Source organism: Ranitomeya imitator, chromosome 4, assembly GCF_032444005.1.
Source record: "Ranitomeya imitator isolate aRanImi1 chromosome 4, aRanImi1.pri, whole genome shotgun sequence".
NCBI classification, from domain to species: domain Eukaryota; kingdom Metazoa; phylum Chordata; class Amphibia; order Anura; family Dendrobatidae; genus Ranitomeya; species Ranitomeya imitator.
In genome coordinates, this window is record NC_091285.1 from 313,156,726 (window position 1) to 313,175,044 (window position 18,319).

At 42.2% G+C, this 18,319-nt stretch overlaps 1 protein-coding gene across 1 annotated transcript in view; it reads right to left on the bottom strand.

Moving 5' to 3' along the window:
- Positions 1 to 6,100: 6,100 nt before the first annotated feature.
- ASZ1 (ankyrin repeat, SAM and basic leucine zipper domain containing 1) overlaps positions 6,101 to 18,319 on the bottom strand; it is a 276,440-nt gene continuing 264,221 nt past the window's right edge. Inside the window, exon 17 of the mRNA XM_069762334.1 lies at positions 6,101 to 7,715. Within this exon, the coding sequence (XP_069618435.1) occupies positions 7,551 to 7,715 (165 nt within the window). The 3' untranslated portion in view covers positions 6,101 to 7,550. The remainder of the gene's footprint in view (positions 7,716 to 18,319) is intronic.

An 18,319-nucleotide genomic window follows, 5' to 3' on the forward strand; every position in this document is an offset into this window, starting at 1 on the left:
TTCTACAGTATTCACAGTGTACTGTGGCTTGAATTCAGTGTTTATGGGTCGTCTTACAAAGTGTCTGTGGCCTTTAGACTCAACAAAAACAATCTTGCTCTCATCTGTCCACAGAATATTAAACAACTTCTCTTTTTGCCAATCAATGTGTTCTTTGGCAAAATGTCACCTTTTTAACATGTATTTTTTTCAGCAATGGTACTTTACAAGGGTTTCTTGCAAATAGTTTAGCTCACTTAGAGGTCTTCTTATAGGTGCAGGGCTCACAGGTAACTGAAGATCTTCTTTGCTCTCCCTGAAGCTGATCATTGGATGCCTATTTGCCATTCTTCTTGTGATTCTATGATCTATGATATTATTTCTTTTCCTACCAATGTGTTTCGGGTTTCGTTTGCCATTTTAAATCATTGGAAATCTTTTTAGCCGAATAGCCACTTATTTTCTGCACTTCTTTATATATTTCCCCCTCTCCAACTTCTTGATCAAAATTCTTTCTCCCTTGGTACAATGCCTGGAATTACCAATATTGAGTAATAGTGAGTACACTGAGGAAGGGCAAATCCAGCAGGTACATTTGCTGTCCTCTGCCTTTTCATAAGGGCCATAATTGACACGTGTTTCTTCATAGAATGACCTCACTGATTGAACTCCGCAGTGAGAACACCCTCTTTGATTAAATTATTCAATTACACGCAATTAGCAGCATGCATGTCATGACTGTTGATTCTGTTGGATGCCCATTTGTCGCCCAAACCTAGTCATGATTTTTTATCCCATGTTGTAAGATCTTTTCTGCCCAAACCAGTAATTAAACACATTAGTGATATTAGACTGCTATAATTTTGCACATAATTGTATATGGTTCTTATATGGTCATCCAAATTAATTAATATTGCCTTGACAATCCACTGAACTTTAATAAGGTTTATCATACATCCAAAATAAAAATTATTATTTTCATATAGACTGAGGACTCCCAAGTTTTCTCCTTTCTTTGATGGAGAAGCTATGTTATAATATAATTATAAGTATAGTCTAATTGATATGCATATCAGGAATAATATGGGCATATGTTCTGAGATTTTCACAGCTACTAATTCCAGATATAATATGGACAGCAAAGCAAGAAAACAAACATGGCCATTTGAACTTTTCAATGATGATCCTGGCTTGTTCATGTGTTAGTTCTGCTCTCACTGTCCAGCAGTATGTGATTATAAGAGCAGAAAGTTATTACATGTATCACACTGGTAACTCCCCTTTTATTTAATAAGCTCTGAAGGCAGATTCTCAAACAGATCTGTGTCCTGCCCATAAATCTCAACAGCTCATTTACTTATAAGAAAATAGTGAAATTCTCTGGAACAAGACATCAGATCACAGATATCAAGTTATCATTTTAGGCTACTTTCACACTAGCGTTTTTTTCAATATGTCGCAGTGCGTCGTTTAGGGGAAAAAACGCATCCTGCAAAGTTGTCTGCAGGATGCGTTTTTTCCCCATAGACTAACATTAGCGATGCATTGCAACGCATTGACACACGTCGCAACCGTCATGCGACGGTTGCGCCGTGTTGTGGCGGACCGCCGGTAGCAAAAAACGTTACATGTAACGTTTTTTGCTGTTGACGGTCCGCTTTTTTACTCCACCCCCACCTCCCTGCAACTCACAATGGGGCAGCGGATGCGCTGGAAAAATGCATCCGCTGCCCCCGTTGTGCGGCGCTTTCGCTGCTTGCGTCGGTGCAAGTGTGAAAGTAGCCTTATTCAACTTTCTATGGTCTGCATGCCCGTACAGGCTAGGAGGGTTTATCCTACTAACAGATGCCCTTTAACCCCTTTCTGACCTCGGACAGGATAATACGTCCGAGGTCAGATCCCCTGCTTTGATGTGGGTTCCAGCGGTGAGCGCACATCAAAGCCGCGACATGTCAGCTGTTTTGAACAGCTTACATGTGCGTGTAATAGCGGCGAGTGGAATTGCAATCCACCCACCGCTATTAACTAGTTGAATGCCGCTGTCAAACGCTGACAGCGGCATTTAACTACCGCTTCCGGCCGCGCGGCCGGAAATGCGCTCATCGCCAACCCCCGTCACATGATCGGGAGTCAGCGATGAGTTGTCATAACAACCAGGTCTCCTTGAGACCTCTATGGTTGTTGATGCCGGCTTGCTGTGAGTGCCACCCTGTGGTCGGCGTTCATAGCAAGCCTGTAATTCTACTACTTAAAGGCGATCTATGCTTCGCCTCTATGTAGCAGAGCCGATCCAGTTGTGCCAGCTTCTAGCCTCCCATGGAGGCTATTGAAGAATGGCAAAAGTTAAAAAAAATGTTTAAAAAAATATGAAACAGAAAAAATATAAAGTTTAAATCACCCCCCTTTCGCACCATTCAAAATAAAACAAAAATAAAATCAGATATACACATATTCGGTATCGCCGCGTTCAGAATCGCCCGATCAATAAAAAAAAGGATTAACCTGATCGCTAAAAGGCGTCGAGAAAATTTTTTGAAACGCCCCAATTATGTTTTTTTGGTTGCCATGACATTGCATTAAAATGCAATAAAAGGTGATCAAAAGAACATTTCTGACCAAAATGGAATCACTAAAAACATCAGCTCAGCACGCAAAAAATAAGCCCTCACCAGACCCCAGATCACGAAAAATGGAGACGCTAAGGGTATCGGAAAATGGTGCCTTTTTTTTTTTGTTAGCAAAGTATGGAATTTTTTTTCACTACTTAGACAAAAAATAACCTAGACATGTTTGGTGTCTATGAACTCGTAATGACCTGGAGAATCATAATGGCCGGTCAGTTTTAGCATTTAGTGAACTTCGCAAAAAAGCCAAACAAAAAACACGCATGGGATTGCACTTTTTTTGCAGTTTCACCGCACTTGGAATTTTTTCCCCATTTCTAGCACACGACATGGTAAAACCAATGATGTCGTTCAAAAGTACAATTCGTCTCGTACAAAATAAGCCCTCACATGACCATATTGACAGAAAAATAAAAAAGTTATGGCTCTGGGAAGGAGGGGAGCGAAAAACGAACACGGATAAACGGAAAATCCCAGTCATGAAGGGGTTAAATTTTATTTTCTCCCAAACTCCTGAGTGTTTTTGAAAAAAATATACATGACTGCAATTAATCAGCCAGTCTATGCTTTTTATGACTTATGCTGGCGGCACTTTTGACAGCATGAATCAAAGTACAGTGACACCAAAAAATATTGGCAATTACAGGAGGTCTGCGACTGCTATTTCCAAAGAGATTGAGGTTGGCACATCTGGGAAGACTGGATTGTCATTTCTGAGGAGACTGAGGCTGGTAAATACATGAAAGCGGTGCCTGACAATTATTGAGAGAGTCTGGCTGGCTATTACGGGAAAGCTGTAGCGTGACTTTTTCTGGCAGCATTGCTGTATACAGAATGTGTGAATGCACTATTAGGCCGGAGTCACACTAAAGCGAGATGCGGCCGAGTCTCGCAGGTTAAAAACAAGCTCTGGCACCGGCACTCTGGAGCGGAGCGTGCAGCTCCTTGTATTGCTGTGCGGCTGCACGCTCCACTCTGGAGTGCCGGTGCCAGAGCTTGTTTTTAACCTGCGAGACTCGGCCGTATCTCGCTGTAGTGTGACTCCGGCCTTAGGCAGAGTTCAGACGCCTGTTGATAAAATAGGCCTCTTATGGCCTCCAATTGTGGATATGACTGGCTGCTTGTAGCCCTGTTTGCATGTTTGGTCTAAAAAACAGACCAAGCTACTGCATGATTTCATTTTTTTTCTGTTCACAAACCAGGGGCCCAAAATCCTTGATATTACTGTATCTGTTTGCTGTATATTGCTTTTACAGTACATTGCCTGTGATATGAATTTACAAGTCCTCACTACTGTCCTGTTTACCCAAAATTTGTGATGAGCGAACGTGCTCGGACGTGTTATCTGAGCATGCTCAGGCGTTATATGAGCATCTGGGAGTGCCCGTATTATATGTGTGAGTCCCTGTGGCTGCATGATTTGCGTCTGTTAGACAGCTGGAACACATGTGGGAATTCCTTAACAGGCAATGCCCACATGTGTTGAGGCTGTCTAATAACCAGAAATCATGCAGCTATATGGACTCAAACATAATATACGAGCACTCCCAGGTGCCCGTATAACATTCGAGCATGCTCTGATAACACGTTATCCGAGCACATTCGCTCATCACTACCCATGTCATCACCACTTACTACTCTGCTACATGAAACCAAAATCAGATAGCAGGAACACAGCTTTACAACAGTTGATGTGCTGTTCTCCAGTACTATAATTTTTGACACCCTGAGACTGATCGTAATTACAAGATAGCAGATAGATAACACTGAGAGGGAGCAGGGGTGTGAACAGGCAATATGTTCCTGTCAGTGGAGAAAAATGTTGATGCTTCTCACTCCCCCCACTCGATATTGGTATTGCCATAATAACGTTGACCGGGAGAATCATACTGCCAGATCAGTTTTACAGTAACTCAGAAATTATACTTTTTTTTTCACAATTTTACCACACTTGCAATAGAAAATTTGAAAAAAATTCCATCGCATGACAAAATATTAGGTGTTGTTGACACATACAACTTGTCCCAGAAAAAAAACAATACCTCATATCAAAAGAAAAATTGAAAGTTATGGAAAAAGGGGAGGAAAAAAATCAAAGTACAAAAACAGAAAATCTGTCGGGAAGGGGTTAATAAAATATATTAACTTGTGCATAATACTAATAAAAAAAAACAACCTTCAAATAGAAAGTATTTTTTTTATCTTGCTGCACTGAAAAGCATAGCATGCCGACAGAGAAGTATAAATGTGTGGGGGCTTGATTTCTGAATCAACAACTGTTGGTTGTTAATTGCTCCATTGTGGGGTTATAGAAAACTATTGTGCGCTTACATTTTTGGAATGCAGAAGCAAAAACAGCAATTCTGGAATGGTTTTTAATTTTTTGTTTTACAGCATTCACCTTTCAAATTAAACAAAGATAACTGAGTTTTTGCACACAGTAACACCAATGATTTGTACATTTTCCTTTTTCTATGTAAAAGCATTTTAAAAGGAGAAATTTTTGCATGTTTTTAAATTTCTTTTAACATTACCGGACTTTTTTTCTGTTTAGCTCCCCTGGGTACGTCACCACTGGTGGTCTTGATAGCTGATACAAGCCTTTGTATTTGCAGTTTATTTGCTTGTGAGACAAATACTGACAGGCTTCTAATTGCAGTTTCAAGATGGCAGTTCTGGGTCACTGTTAAAGGGAACCTGTCACCCCGAAAATCGCGGGTGAGGTAAGCACACCGGCATCAGGGGCTTATTCTGGAATGCTGTAGATAAGCCCCCGATGTATCCTAAAAGATGAGAAAAAGACGTTAGATTATACTCACCCAGGGGCGGTCCCGCTGTTGGTCCGGGGCCTCCAATCTTCATCAGATGACGTCCTCTTCTGGTCTTCACGCTCCACTGCAGAGCAAAGTACTGCAGTGTGCAGGCGCCGGAAAAGGTCAGAGAGGCCCAGCACCTGCGCACTGCAATACTTTGCTCTGCCCTCAACAGGGCAGACAAAGTACGCCTGCGCTGGAGCCGCAGCATGAAGCCAAGAAGAGGACGTCATCTGATGAAGATGGGAGGCGCCGGACCCGGACCAACAGCGGGACCGCCCCTGGGTGGCTATAATCTAACGTCTTTTTCTCATCTTTTAGGATACATAGGGGGCTTATCTACAGCATTCCAGAATGCTGTAGATAAGCTCCTGATGTCGGTGGGCTTACCTCACCCGCGATTTTCGGGGTGACAGGTTCCCTTTTAGATGACTGTCTGCTGTAGTAACTAACTGGCAGACCCAGATCATGCCATGGAGGGCCATTAGGTAGCTGAAGCCATCTACCTCGGTTTTACCTTTCAGAAGCCTCAGTAAATAGTGTCTGCGACATCTTTGCGCTACGAAGGGTCCCACAGTCACTGCATGTTCCCAAAACAGATCAAATATATGTGAAACACAGATTTACAAAAGACAAAACTCCCAATGCAAAATGACATACATGTAAATCATCTGATGAGATTCATTTTTATTCAGTGAGAATTTGTTCAAACCAATTCTATGAAACATAACATTTTCCTCTAGAAGAGTTTTTTTCTCTTTACTATATAGTAATTTTTAAGTTATACATTAGCTAGCAGTGTATACAGAAACCTCCATCTATTGCAAACTTATGTAAAAATAAGTGTTACAATAACTGTTCATCAAAATATTGTTTTAACATTTATGATGCAAGGGATAACAAAAAACATTTACAATTTCTAAAACAAACCAAAAAAAACCAAACAATTGAATCCTTCCCTTTCCAGTATACTGTATTTTTCGGACTATAAGACGCACTTTTTTCCTCCACATATGTGGAGGAAAATGGGGGTGCGACTTACAGTCTGGATGTACCGATTGGCTCTGGCTGCGGTGGGGGAGCAACATCGGCAGAGCAGCGGGTCAAAAGAGGCTGGAGCCGGCCACTGTGGCTAACTCCTGTGCCCGCTGCTAAGGAGAAATGAATATTCACTGCATTCCATGCCCATGGGTGTGGAGGGCAATGAATATTCATTTCTTTTTGGCCCCATCAGAAAACATAAAAAACAAACAAACATTACAATACCTTCCCGGCGCTCCCTCGAAGCGTCCTGCTCTGTTGTCAGCAGCTGCTTTATGCTTGCAAGCAGCGCATGGCAGTGACATAATGCGCTGCTCACAAGCAGAGCACAGCTGTCGGAATACTCACTGCTCTGCACGCCGGGACTGTATGCGCAGAGAGCAGTGAGTATTTGTTGCTCTTCAGTAGCGTGCACAGTGTCAGCCACTGGTTGGCTGCTTTTTGATGGGGCCACGCATACCAGGATGGGGGTGGGGGTCAAATATAAGGATGGGGGCATACATACCAGGACTGGGATGGGGGCTAATCATACCAGAATAGGGATGGGGCCATGCATACTAGGATGAGATGAGGGACTCTGCATATAAGGATAAGGATGTAGCCACGCATATCAAGGACAAGATGGGGGCCCTGCATACCAGGATAAGGATGGGGCCATGCTTACTAGAATAGGGATGAGGGCAATCATTCCTGCCAGGATAGGGATGAGGGGGACCATTTCTACCAGGACAGGAATGAGTGGGCATGCATACCAGGATAGGGATGAGTGGGCATGCATACCAGGATAGGGATGAGTGGGCATGCATACCAGGATAGGGATGAGGGGGCCATGCATACCAAGATAGGGATGAGGGGGCCATGCATACCAGGATAGTGATGAGGGGGCCATGTATACAAGGGTAAGGATGAGGGGCCCTGTGTATCAGGATGGGGATGAGGGGAGCATATCAACCAGGATAGGGGATTTAAGTACAGAATTGACCACATTTCTTGCTTCAATTTTTTCCCCCTAATTTCCTCCTCTAAAATCTAGGTGCGTCTTTTAGTCCGAAAAATATGGTAGATAATGTCAGAACATTATTAGATAACCACACTAGTGTGTGTTTTTATGCTTTACAACAATGTGAAAAATTGAGATCATAATCCCGAAACCAAAGAATGCCACCAAATTCATTCTGCTATATTTCCACCAGCTCCAACTTTTCTCTTCCTCCAATGGCAAGACACGGCACAGATTGTTCTTCTGGTCATGCTGAAACTGAAGGAAAAAAATAAATAAAAATAGGTAATTGAATCATAGAATGTTAAGAGTTGGAAGGGACCTCAAGGGTCATCATGTCCAACCCCCTGCGCAATGCAGGATTCACTAAACCATCTCAAAGAGATTACTGTCCAGCCTCTATTTGAAGACTTCCATTGAAGGAAAACTTGCCATCTCTCGTGGCAGCCTGTTCCACTCATTGATCACCCTGTCAAAAAGTTTTTTTCTAATATCTAATCTGTATCTTCTCCCTTTCAGTTTCATTCCATTGCTCCTTGTGTTTCCATGTGCAAATCAGAATGATGAGCCCTCTACACTGACATTCCTTCAGATATTTGTAGACAGCTGTTAAATTAAATCCCTTAGCCTTCTTTTTTTGCAAGCTAAACATTCCCAGATCCTTTAGACGTTCCTCGTAGGACATACTTTGCAGTTCGTTTACCTTCCTGGAAGCTGTTCTCTGAACTTGCCCCAGTTTTTCAATGTCTTTTTTTAAAATGTGGTGCCCAGAACTGGACACGATATTCCAGATGAGACCTGACCAAGGGGGAGTAGAGGGGGATAATTACTTCACGTGATCTAGACTCTATGCTTCTCTTAATGCATCCTAGAACTGTGTTTGCCTTTTTTGCTGCTACATCACACTCTTGACTCGTATGAAGTCTGTGATCTATTAGTATACCCAAGTGTTTTTCCACACGTGCTGGTTGCTTAGTTCTATTCCTCACATTCTGTAGATGTAATTCCCGTTTTTCTTGCCCACATGTAGAATCTTGCATTTCTCCCTATTAAATACCACTCTATTAGTCGCTGCCCATTGTTCAAGCTCATCTAGATCCTTCTGAATCCTTTCACTGTGTTCTCTAGTGTTAGCTATCCCTCCTAGATTTTCATTGTCTCCAAACTTGATTAGTTCCCTTACCTAGATCAATTATAAAACATGTTGAGTACTGGTGCCAGGACAGAACCTTGTGATACTTCCTTGAAACACTCTTCCAACTGGATGTGCAACCGTTTATCACCACTCTGAGTACGATCACAGTACAGTTATGAATCTACCTAACCATAGACTTGTCCATCTCATACATGGTCATTTTTTGAATAAGGATAGTATGAGATACTTTATCAAATGCTTTGTTGAAGTCGAGATATACTTTATCGCATTTCCCTGATCCACCCTGTCAGTGATTCCATCATAGAGGGAAATTAGGCTAATCTGGCATTATTTGTTTGCTACAAATCCATGTTGGCTCTGGTTAATTACTGTATTCTTATCCAAGTACATACATGCTGTTTAATAATTTGTTCAAACACCTTTCCTGGTATATACTCACTGGTCTGTAATTTTCTGGCTCTATCTTCTTTCCTTTTTTTGAAGAAGGGGACAACATTTGCCCTTCTCCAATCTTCTGGGACTTCTGTTCTCCAGAGTTTTTCAAAGATTCTGGCTAGTGGTTCTGCAATTTCCTCTAACTCTTTCAGAACCGTAGGATGCAATTCATCTGGTCCAGGAGATTTAAATTATGATTAGTTAAGTGTCCCCTCCCCATCTCTCTGTTTGTATAGAGTGTGGATTCTTTTATTCCTGCGATAGCACCATGAAGGTCAGAGTTCTACAGTCAGCAATAGTTTGCTATGGGATCAAGACTTAAAATGAAACCAATCATGTAATAAAATGGGGTTAAAGGGACACTGTCACCTGAATTTGGAGGGAACAATCTTCAGCCATGGAGGCGGGGTTTTTGATTCACCCTTTCCTTACCCGCTGGCTGCATGCTGGCTGCAATATTGGATTGAAGTTCATTCTCTGTCCTCCATAGTACACGCCTGCACAAGGCAAGACTGTCTTATGCAGGCATGTACTACAGAGGACAGAGAATGAACTTCAATCCAATATTGCAGCCAGCATGTAGCCAGCGGGTAAGGAAAGGGTGAATCAAACACCCAAAAACCCCGCCTCCATGGCTGAAGATTGTTCCCTCCAAATTCAGGTGACAGTGTCCCTTTAATCTACAGTTTAATAGCATCCTGAAGTCCATACAGAGCCCGGCTGCTGAGAGGAAATTAACATTACTCCCCTCAGCCTTGGGTTTAAGTCAGAGGTGGGTTGGAACGGCTTCTGTCACGCCTCCCTAGCACTTGCTGACAGCCGGCTCTAAAGCTCTTAGAATCAATAGGGGATGAATGTTCAAAACCTGGCCACGACTACTATTTTGTTGACGGAGCTGTGCACAGTTCCACAACTGAAAGGTTCCAGTCACTGCATAAAACAGCTGAGCGGCGGCATGCTGGAGGCTGCATCCCCACCGATCAGACATTAATGACCATCGTATGGTACTTTTAAATTGCCGGACAACCCCTTTAAGGGAGCCTCCAACTTTGCCATCTATCAAGGTTCACTAGGAAGCCCATAATCAAGACCAGTGATGGGCAACCTTGCTGTGTCAAAATTCGCCAAAAAACCAAAGCATAACTCAGGTGGTGTGTAACTTTGAGAAAAAAAAAACGATTTTGCGATATTTATAGTTTAAATAACAAAAATGTATAATTGTAATATATAACGGTATTTAGTAAACAAAAAACTAATAACTTACTTGCTTAGTGACTTCTTTGTTCATCCGTCAGTTGGTTTCTTTTGTTGGTCTTGATATTATTTAACTTGTGTGGGGTGCCATGAACTAAGATAAGTGAGCGGGAGGGGGAATTCTTTAACCTGCCTATTAGTGACTTTTTTTGTTGCTGAATTTCATTGGCTAAGTCTTCAATTGAAGATTGGTATTTTGTACACTTCAAGCCCAAGCAAGCGCTACTAACTTCATCTGTCAATTTGTTTCTTTTGTTGGTTTTGATAATATTTAATACTGAGAATAAGGTCTCACAAAAGTACGTAGAGGAAAAAAATTGTGAGTTAAGCCATTGCCATATTTTATAGGATGCTAAAAGTGTCTGGTAATCGGTTCCAGGTACTCCAAATTTCCTGTTCGCAGTGGCACTCCTCTTGATTCTCCAAGCGGCTCCTTTCCAGATTCTCAAGCAGTGACCTCAAGTTGACAAACACCTGAACCCAGATGCTGTCTTGAAATTCTGCAAGTTGCATCTCCAATTTGCATCCATTGGAAACCATTTAACCAATTACCATCCAAACAACTGTAGACTACTGCATCAGGATACATAATTATTTTCATGGTCTGTTCTAGGCTTCTAAATTGATTAAATCTATCACTGAATTTGTCAAGTAATGAGCCTAAAACATGCTGGTACTTTATATGCAAGGGTTCCATTTTATTTTGTACAGCTGAACTGGCCTTCTCAAAATACTTTGCTACTCGGGAAAAATACTTAAAAGTTTTAGTTTCTGAATCTCACTTGAAAATTTTAAGTTTACTTTCAAAAGCTTTTATGTATCCAAACATAGCATCAAAACTTTTGACAAAACCTTGTAACTTTTTGCTCAGTTCATTAATATGAACAGAGATCTGTAAAAAAACATCAGGGTGTTGACCCACTTATCATTGAGTTGAGGAAAGTTTCCCAGATCCTTATCCTCAAGAAATACCTTAATTTCATCACAGCATTCCATAAAGCACTCAAGAACTTTGCTTCGGCTCAGCCATCTTACATTATTGTACATCAGCAGTCCCCTGTAAATGGAATCAACTTCCAGTAAAAGTGCAGAAAATTCTCGCTAACAAACTATTTTTGTAACAACTGACATTAAGTCGTTTAAGTCTGTGAATCCTGCCTGGGCATATAAAGCCTCCTGATGGATAATACAATGAAAAGGCACAATCAAATGTCCAATAGCTTCCGCAAACAATTTGACAAACCCGACTTTTTTCCCCACCATCTGTCGTCACTGACACATCTTTAAAGATATCAATGCTTAGGTCTCGGAATGCTTGTATAACAACCTTGCATATTTCGCTTCTTGATGTACTTGTTGGCACTAATACTAACTTTATCAACTCTTCTCTTATTGTGAGACCATCAGAATATCGACCAATAATGGCCAACTGAGCATGTGATGTGACATCAGTAGTTTCATCAAGAGAGACCAAAAAATATTTACAATTACTTATGTCTCTCTTTAATTGATGTTGTACATTTGTGTTCAGTCTCATTATTCGGCCTTTTATGATATTTCTACTGAGTGGTAACTCAGATATTCTCTTAATTGCATCTTTATTCTGCATATCATGAAATAGAACTGGTGCACATCTTAGGAGAGTTTCTTTAATAAATTCTCTCTCACTGAGTGCTTTTCCATGCTGAGCTATGGAGTGAACAATGCTCAAACTTGTAGATGTTAAATTTGTAGAGCCTTTTAAAAATGAAAGGATGGAATTAGATAGGCTCTTATAAAGTTGTAGATGCCTGGAAATGTGTTCCTTCCTATCATCCTCACTTTTTTCCAAGAGCTGGGAATGATTAGTTTCAAAATGTCTATTTATATTCCACGTTCTGCTTACTAATGTTTCAGTACATAGAAAGCAAAATGATCTGCCATTTTTTCTATAATGCCATACATCTCGGTCCATGTCTCTAGAATGGGTCGGCTACTGCTACTACCACTTCCTTTACTTAACCTTGCTTTTTTTATTTTTCGGGTTCTCCATCAGGGGGGCAGTGACAGAAGATAGAATTATAGATAGCTTGTTAGCCCTGCAGGCAATTAGGGGTTAACTAAGGGTTAACTGACCACAAGATGGCACATGTAACTGACTTTTAGGAAAGGGCTGTGTAACGGGGTCTACTGTGCTGTAGTACCTCTTTCAGCACCCCCCGTGTTTCAGGAGGTCCACTCTGCTTTTGCTGTATTCTGAATGAAGGACGCTGGCTGGAATTCCTTGATTACGTGAGAGCATATAAAAGCTGACTGCTACTCCACGTATTTCCAGTCTAAAAGAACACACTTTATTCACAGCACACAGAATATATAACACAGATACACAGGGCAGGCCAATAGAAAAAGCAGGCCAGACATACATTACAATAGCCGCAGGGGGCAGGAGCCTGCTGATATTTACTGTGGGAATTACAAAGGTGGGGGGAGGACAGAAGGGGGATATCGTGTCCTCTCTGCCCAGGGGCGCAGCCTGTGGACTGATGCATTTCACATGGAACCTATTATACATAATATATACTGCATAACATATTCTTGGGGGTTCTGTAACAGGCTGGGTTAATAAGCAGAAATAGGGGTTAATCAGGATGCACAAAAGTAATAGTGGTGAAAGGGAGTCTGCACTATGCTGCAAGACGGCGTTCCTTATGTAAATTAAGATGGCTGCCGCTATTTCTAATGGCGGGAAATGGCACCCATAGCACAGGCCCTCCCCTCTCCCAGCCTCCTCCACACTTATCTCAGTAATGATGGTCAGTTAGAAATCCATGGCACTCCAGAACAGTAGATTGGATGTTTGCTTTGGTTATGTGGTTGCTGGTAATGTCGATCACAGGGCCATGGATACTGCCCCCCCAGCCTAAAAATAGCAGCCCACAGCTGCCCAGAAAAGGCACATCTATTAGATGTGCCAATTCTGTCGCTTTCGGCAAGAGCGCTGCTAATGCAAGCGCTCCGGCCGAGAGCTTCCCTGCACTGACTGTCAGCGCCGGCAGTAACAGCGGTGACGTCACCGCTGTACTTTGCTTTACGGCTGGCACTAACACAGTCAGTGCAGGGAAGCTGTCGACCGGAGCGCGTGCATTAGCAGCGCTCTTGCCGAAAGCAGTTTTAACCCTGTGGACGCCGGGGGACGTGACAGACATCAGAATGTGAGTATGTACTGTTTTTTTTTTTTTTACTTTTACAATGGTAACCAGGGTAATTATCGGGTTACTAAGCGCGGCCCTGCACTTGGTAACCCGATATTTACCCTGGTTACCTGGGGACTTCGGCATCGTTGAAGTCAGTTTCAACGATGCCGAAGTCTTTCCCCTGATTGTTGGTCGCTGGAGAGAGCTGTCTGTGTGACAGCTCCCCAGCGGCCACACAACGACTTACCAACGATCACGGCCAGGTCGTATCGCTGGTCGTGATCGTTGGTGAATCGTTTAGTGTAACGGTACCTTTAGGCTTCACACTTAACCTAAGCATGTCAATTTACACAGCAGATATTCACTGGAGCTAATATTGTTACTATTTTGCTGAGGAATAGTTTAGTAATCCCAGCTAAAAATATATAGGCCAGCCTAAAGAAATGCGTTTTGAAGCCACGCTTAAAACTGTGGCTATTGGGAATTAATCGAATTGTCCTGGGTAGTGCATTCTAAAGAATTGGGACAGCACGTGATAACTTTACTAAGATCACCTCAATTCACAAGCGCCTGTTCTCACTAGTTCAGCGCGAGTGCTGGACTGATAAGCGACCTCATCAGTATGGATTAACAGCAGACAGGTGAGGATTACTAGGACTTTTTTATTTTATCTTAATACATAGGTAAAGAGGAGAGTTGACAGGGAGTGTTTTGTTCAATAAAAGGATTTTTCTCTATGTGTGTATTTGTAGCTTAAAACTATGGGGTTAGTAATGGGGGAGTCTTACACACACCTCTCCATTGCTAACCCCTGGGCTTGATATCAGCGGACCTAAAACAGCTGAAATCAACCCCAAAATCATTACCCCACTTGCCAATGCACCAGGGCAAGCAGGAAGAGCCAAGGTTAAGTGCCAGAAATGACGCATCTAATGGATGTGCCATTTCTGGTACGGATAAGTGCTGGTGTTATTAGTCTGGGAGGTGGTCAATATCCATGGCCCACCTACCAGCCAATTAATATCGACCAACAGCTGTCTGCATAGCCTTTGCTGCTTATTAAATATCGTGGGGACCCCTCATTTTTTTTGGGGTCCCCCATTTTAATAACTAGTAAAGGCTAAGCAGCCAGCTTTGAGCAGATATTAATAGGCTGGGAACCTTTATGGATATTGGCCCCTTCCCAGAATAATAACACCAACATCTAGAGGTCTGCTTTCCCTCAGTTTGTTATTAACCCCTTTCTGACATCGGACGTACTATCCCGTCGAGGTGGGGTGGGCTCCTATGACCACCGACGGGATAGTACGTCATACGCGATCGGCCGCGCTCACGGGGGGACTGCAGCTGACATCCGACACTATGTGCCAGGAGCGGTCACGGTCCGCTCCCGGCACATTAACCCCCAGCGGTACAGGGAAGCATCGCGCAGGGAGGGGGCTCCCTGCGGGCTTCCCTGAGCCCCCCGCAGCATTGCGATGTGATCGCGTTGCTGCGAGGGTCTGCCTACCTCCCTCCCTGCTCCAGGCCCGGATCCAAGATGGCCGCGGCATCCGAGTCCTGCAGGGAGGGAGGTGGCTTCACAGAGCCTGCTCAGAGCAGGCACTGTGAAGCCTGCAGTGCTGTAAGTCAGACGGTGATCTGACAGAGTGCTGTGAAAACTGTTAGATCACCGATCTGTGATGTCCCCCTCGGGACAAAGTAAAAAAATTTTTTCCAAATGTGTAAAAAAAATATTCCTAAATAATGAAAAAAAATATATATTATTCCCATAAATACATTTCTTTATCTAAATAAAAAAAACAAACAATAAAAGTACACATATTTAGTATTGCCGCGTCCGTAACGGCCCGACCTATAAAACTGGCCCACTAGTTAACCCCTTCAGTAAACACAGTAAGAAACAAAAAAAAAACGAGGCAAAGCGCTCAAAACACATCTAGATAAGTTCCTTAGGGGGTCTACTTTCCAAAATGGTGTCACTTGTGGGGGGTTTCAATGTTTAGGCACATCAGTGGCTCTCCAAACGCAACATGGCGTCCCATCTCAATTCCTGTCAATTTTGCATTGAAAAGTCAAACGGCGCTCCTTCCCTTCCGAGCTCCCCCATGCGCCCAAACAGTGGTTTACCCCCACATATGGGGTATCAGAGTACTCAGGACAAATTGTACAACTTTTGGGGTTTAATTTCTTCTCTTACCCTTGGGAAAATAAAAAATTGGGGGTGAAAAGATAATTTTTGTGAAAATTTTTTTTTATTTTTACGGTTCTGCATTATAAACTTCTGTGAAGCACTTGGTGGGTCAAAGTGCTCACCACACCTCTAGATAAGTTCCTTAGGGGATCTAATTTCCAAAATGGTGTCACTTGTGGGGGGTTTCAATGTTTAGGCACATCAGGGGCTCTCCAAACGCAACATGGTGTCCCATCTCGATTCCAGTCAATTTTGCATTGAAAAGTCAAATGGCGCTCCTTCGCATCCGAGCTCTGTCATGCGCCCAAACAGTGGTTTACCCCCACATATGGGGTATCGGTGTACTCAGGACAAATTGTACAAAAACTTTTGGGGTCCATTTTCTCCTGTTACCCTTGGTAAAATAAAACAAATTGGAGCTGAAGTAAATTTTTTTGTGAAAAAAAGTTAAATGTTCATTTTTATTTAAACATTCCAAAAATTCCTGTGAAGCATCAGACGGGTTAATAAACTTCTTGAATATGGTTTTGAGCACCTTGAGGGGTGAAGTTTTTAGAATGGTGTCACACTTGGGTATTTTCTATCATATAAACCCCTCAAAATGACTTCAAATGAGATGTGGTCCCTAAAAAAAATGGTGTTGTAAAAATGAGAAATTGCTGGTCAACTTTTAACCCTTATAACTCCCTAACAAAAAAAAATTTTGGTTCCAAAATTGTGCTTATGTAAAGTAGACATGTGGGAAATGTTACTTATTAAGTATTTTGTGTGACATATCTGATTTAATTGCATAAAAATTCAAAGTTGGAAAATTGCGAAATTTTCATAATTTTCGCCAAATTTCCGTTTTTTTCACAAATAAACGCAGGTACTATCAAAGAATTTTTACCATTATCATGACGTACAATATGTCATGAGAAAACAATGTCAGAATCACTGGGATCCGTTGAAGCGTTCCAGAGTTATAACCTCAAAAAGGGACAGTGGTCAGAATTGTAAAAATTGGCCCGGCCATTAACGTGCAAACCACCCTTGGGGGTAAAGGGGTTAAAAATAGGGGGGAACCCACGTAACTTTTTAATAACCAGTAAAAGCTATGCTGACAGCTGTGAGCTGATATTATCAAACTGGGAAGATGCATGGGTATTGAGCCCTTCCCAAAATAACACCAGCTCACAGTTGTCCGATTTTCTTACTAATGTGATATAACTGAGTGAGTTTCAATGAATGTATGGATATTTACATATGACATTGATAAGAATAGTCTACATTGACTCACACCATTCTATTGATTCTGTCCAGCCTGTTGAATAAACTAACTCAATGTTTACTGAGTAATTCAAGGGATTTAATTCATTTTCTATCCATATTTGTTTGCTGGGCAATTGCCTTGCTCTTACCCCCCATTAAGCTTCCTATTTGCAGCCCCCTAGCCCTTATTACCACCATTGTACACCACCAAAGTTTGGGTCACCATTGACTTGTATTGGGTTCGGGCGTGAACCAAACTTTTAACTGTATATTGGTCGAACCCGAACATCTACGGATCCGCTCATCTCTACCCATGACAGCAAACAAAGGGCAGGACCACAGCTTGTAGAACCCTTCTCCCAAAGGAAAGATCAGCAGAAGATCCTAAATAAAGCCTATGGAAGGTGCAGAGTAAGGACCACGTTGCAGCCTCACAAATTTGCTTGATGGAGATATCTGATTTCTCTGCCCAGGAGGTTGAAACCTTGTAGGATGAGCTCTTGTGTCTCTAGGAACCCGAGACCTAAGGTAATCCTATAACCTCTTTATTCCATCTAGATAATGTGCTTTTACAGGCGGATTTAAGACCCTTTTCTAGGTCCCTGAAATGAAATGAAAATTGACTCCAAAGTATTCCAAAATGGCTGTGACGGGTATTCCATCAGCTACACCTGCCCCTGATCTAATCAGAAATTTTCTCCATATCCTGCCAATTTTTTGTTGTTGTTACTGCTTTCCTACTCTGAAGTAATGTATAGATCAAAATTGTGAAAAATTTATCTTGGGCAAGAATGGAACTAATCAGGATTACACTTGCTCGATCTTTTCTGATCATCTTTGGGACTGCTGGGACCAACATCACAGGAGAAAAAGCCTATGCCAGACTATAATCCCATTTGAGCAGGAAATCATCCACTGCTTGATGGAATCTCCTAGGATCCACTGAACAGAAACTGCTCATTTTCTTGTTCTGCCCATCTGCAAAAAGATCAATGCCTGAAAGCACCTTTAGGTCCACAATCTAACAGCACTCTCTGATTCAAGAGTCCACTCCCCTTGTTTCAATTGGACACAGCTCAAAACGTCTGCTTTGCAATTATCTTTCCTTTTAATGTGAAACGCTGTGAAAGATAAGAGGTGAGACCACGAAAGATCAGATCAGACAATTATTAGGTTCCCGCCTGATGGTTTATGTACACTAGTTACCCTTGTCTGACTAGATCCTTATGTGATGACATTGTATGGATGAAAGGAGCTTTCTTAGAGATTGCCTTACTGCCATGAGCTCCCCCTTAAGGTACCGTCACACTAAACGACGCTGCAGCGATACCGACAACGATGTCGATCGCTGCAGCGTCGCTGTTTGGTCGCTGGAGAGCTGTCACACAGACAGCTCTCC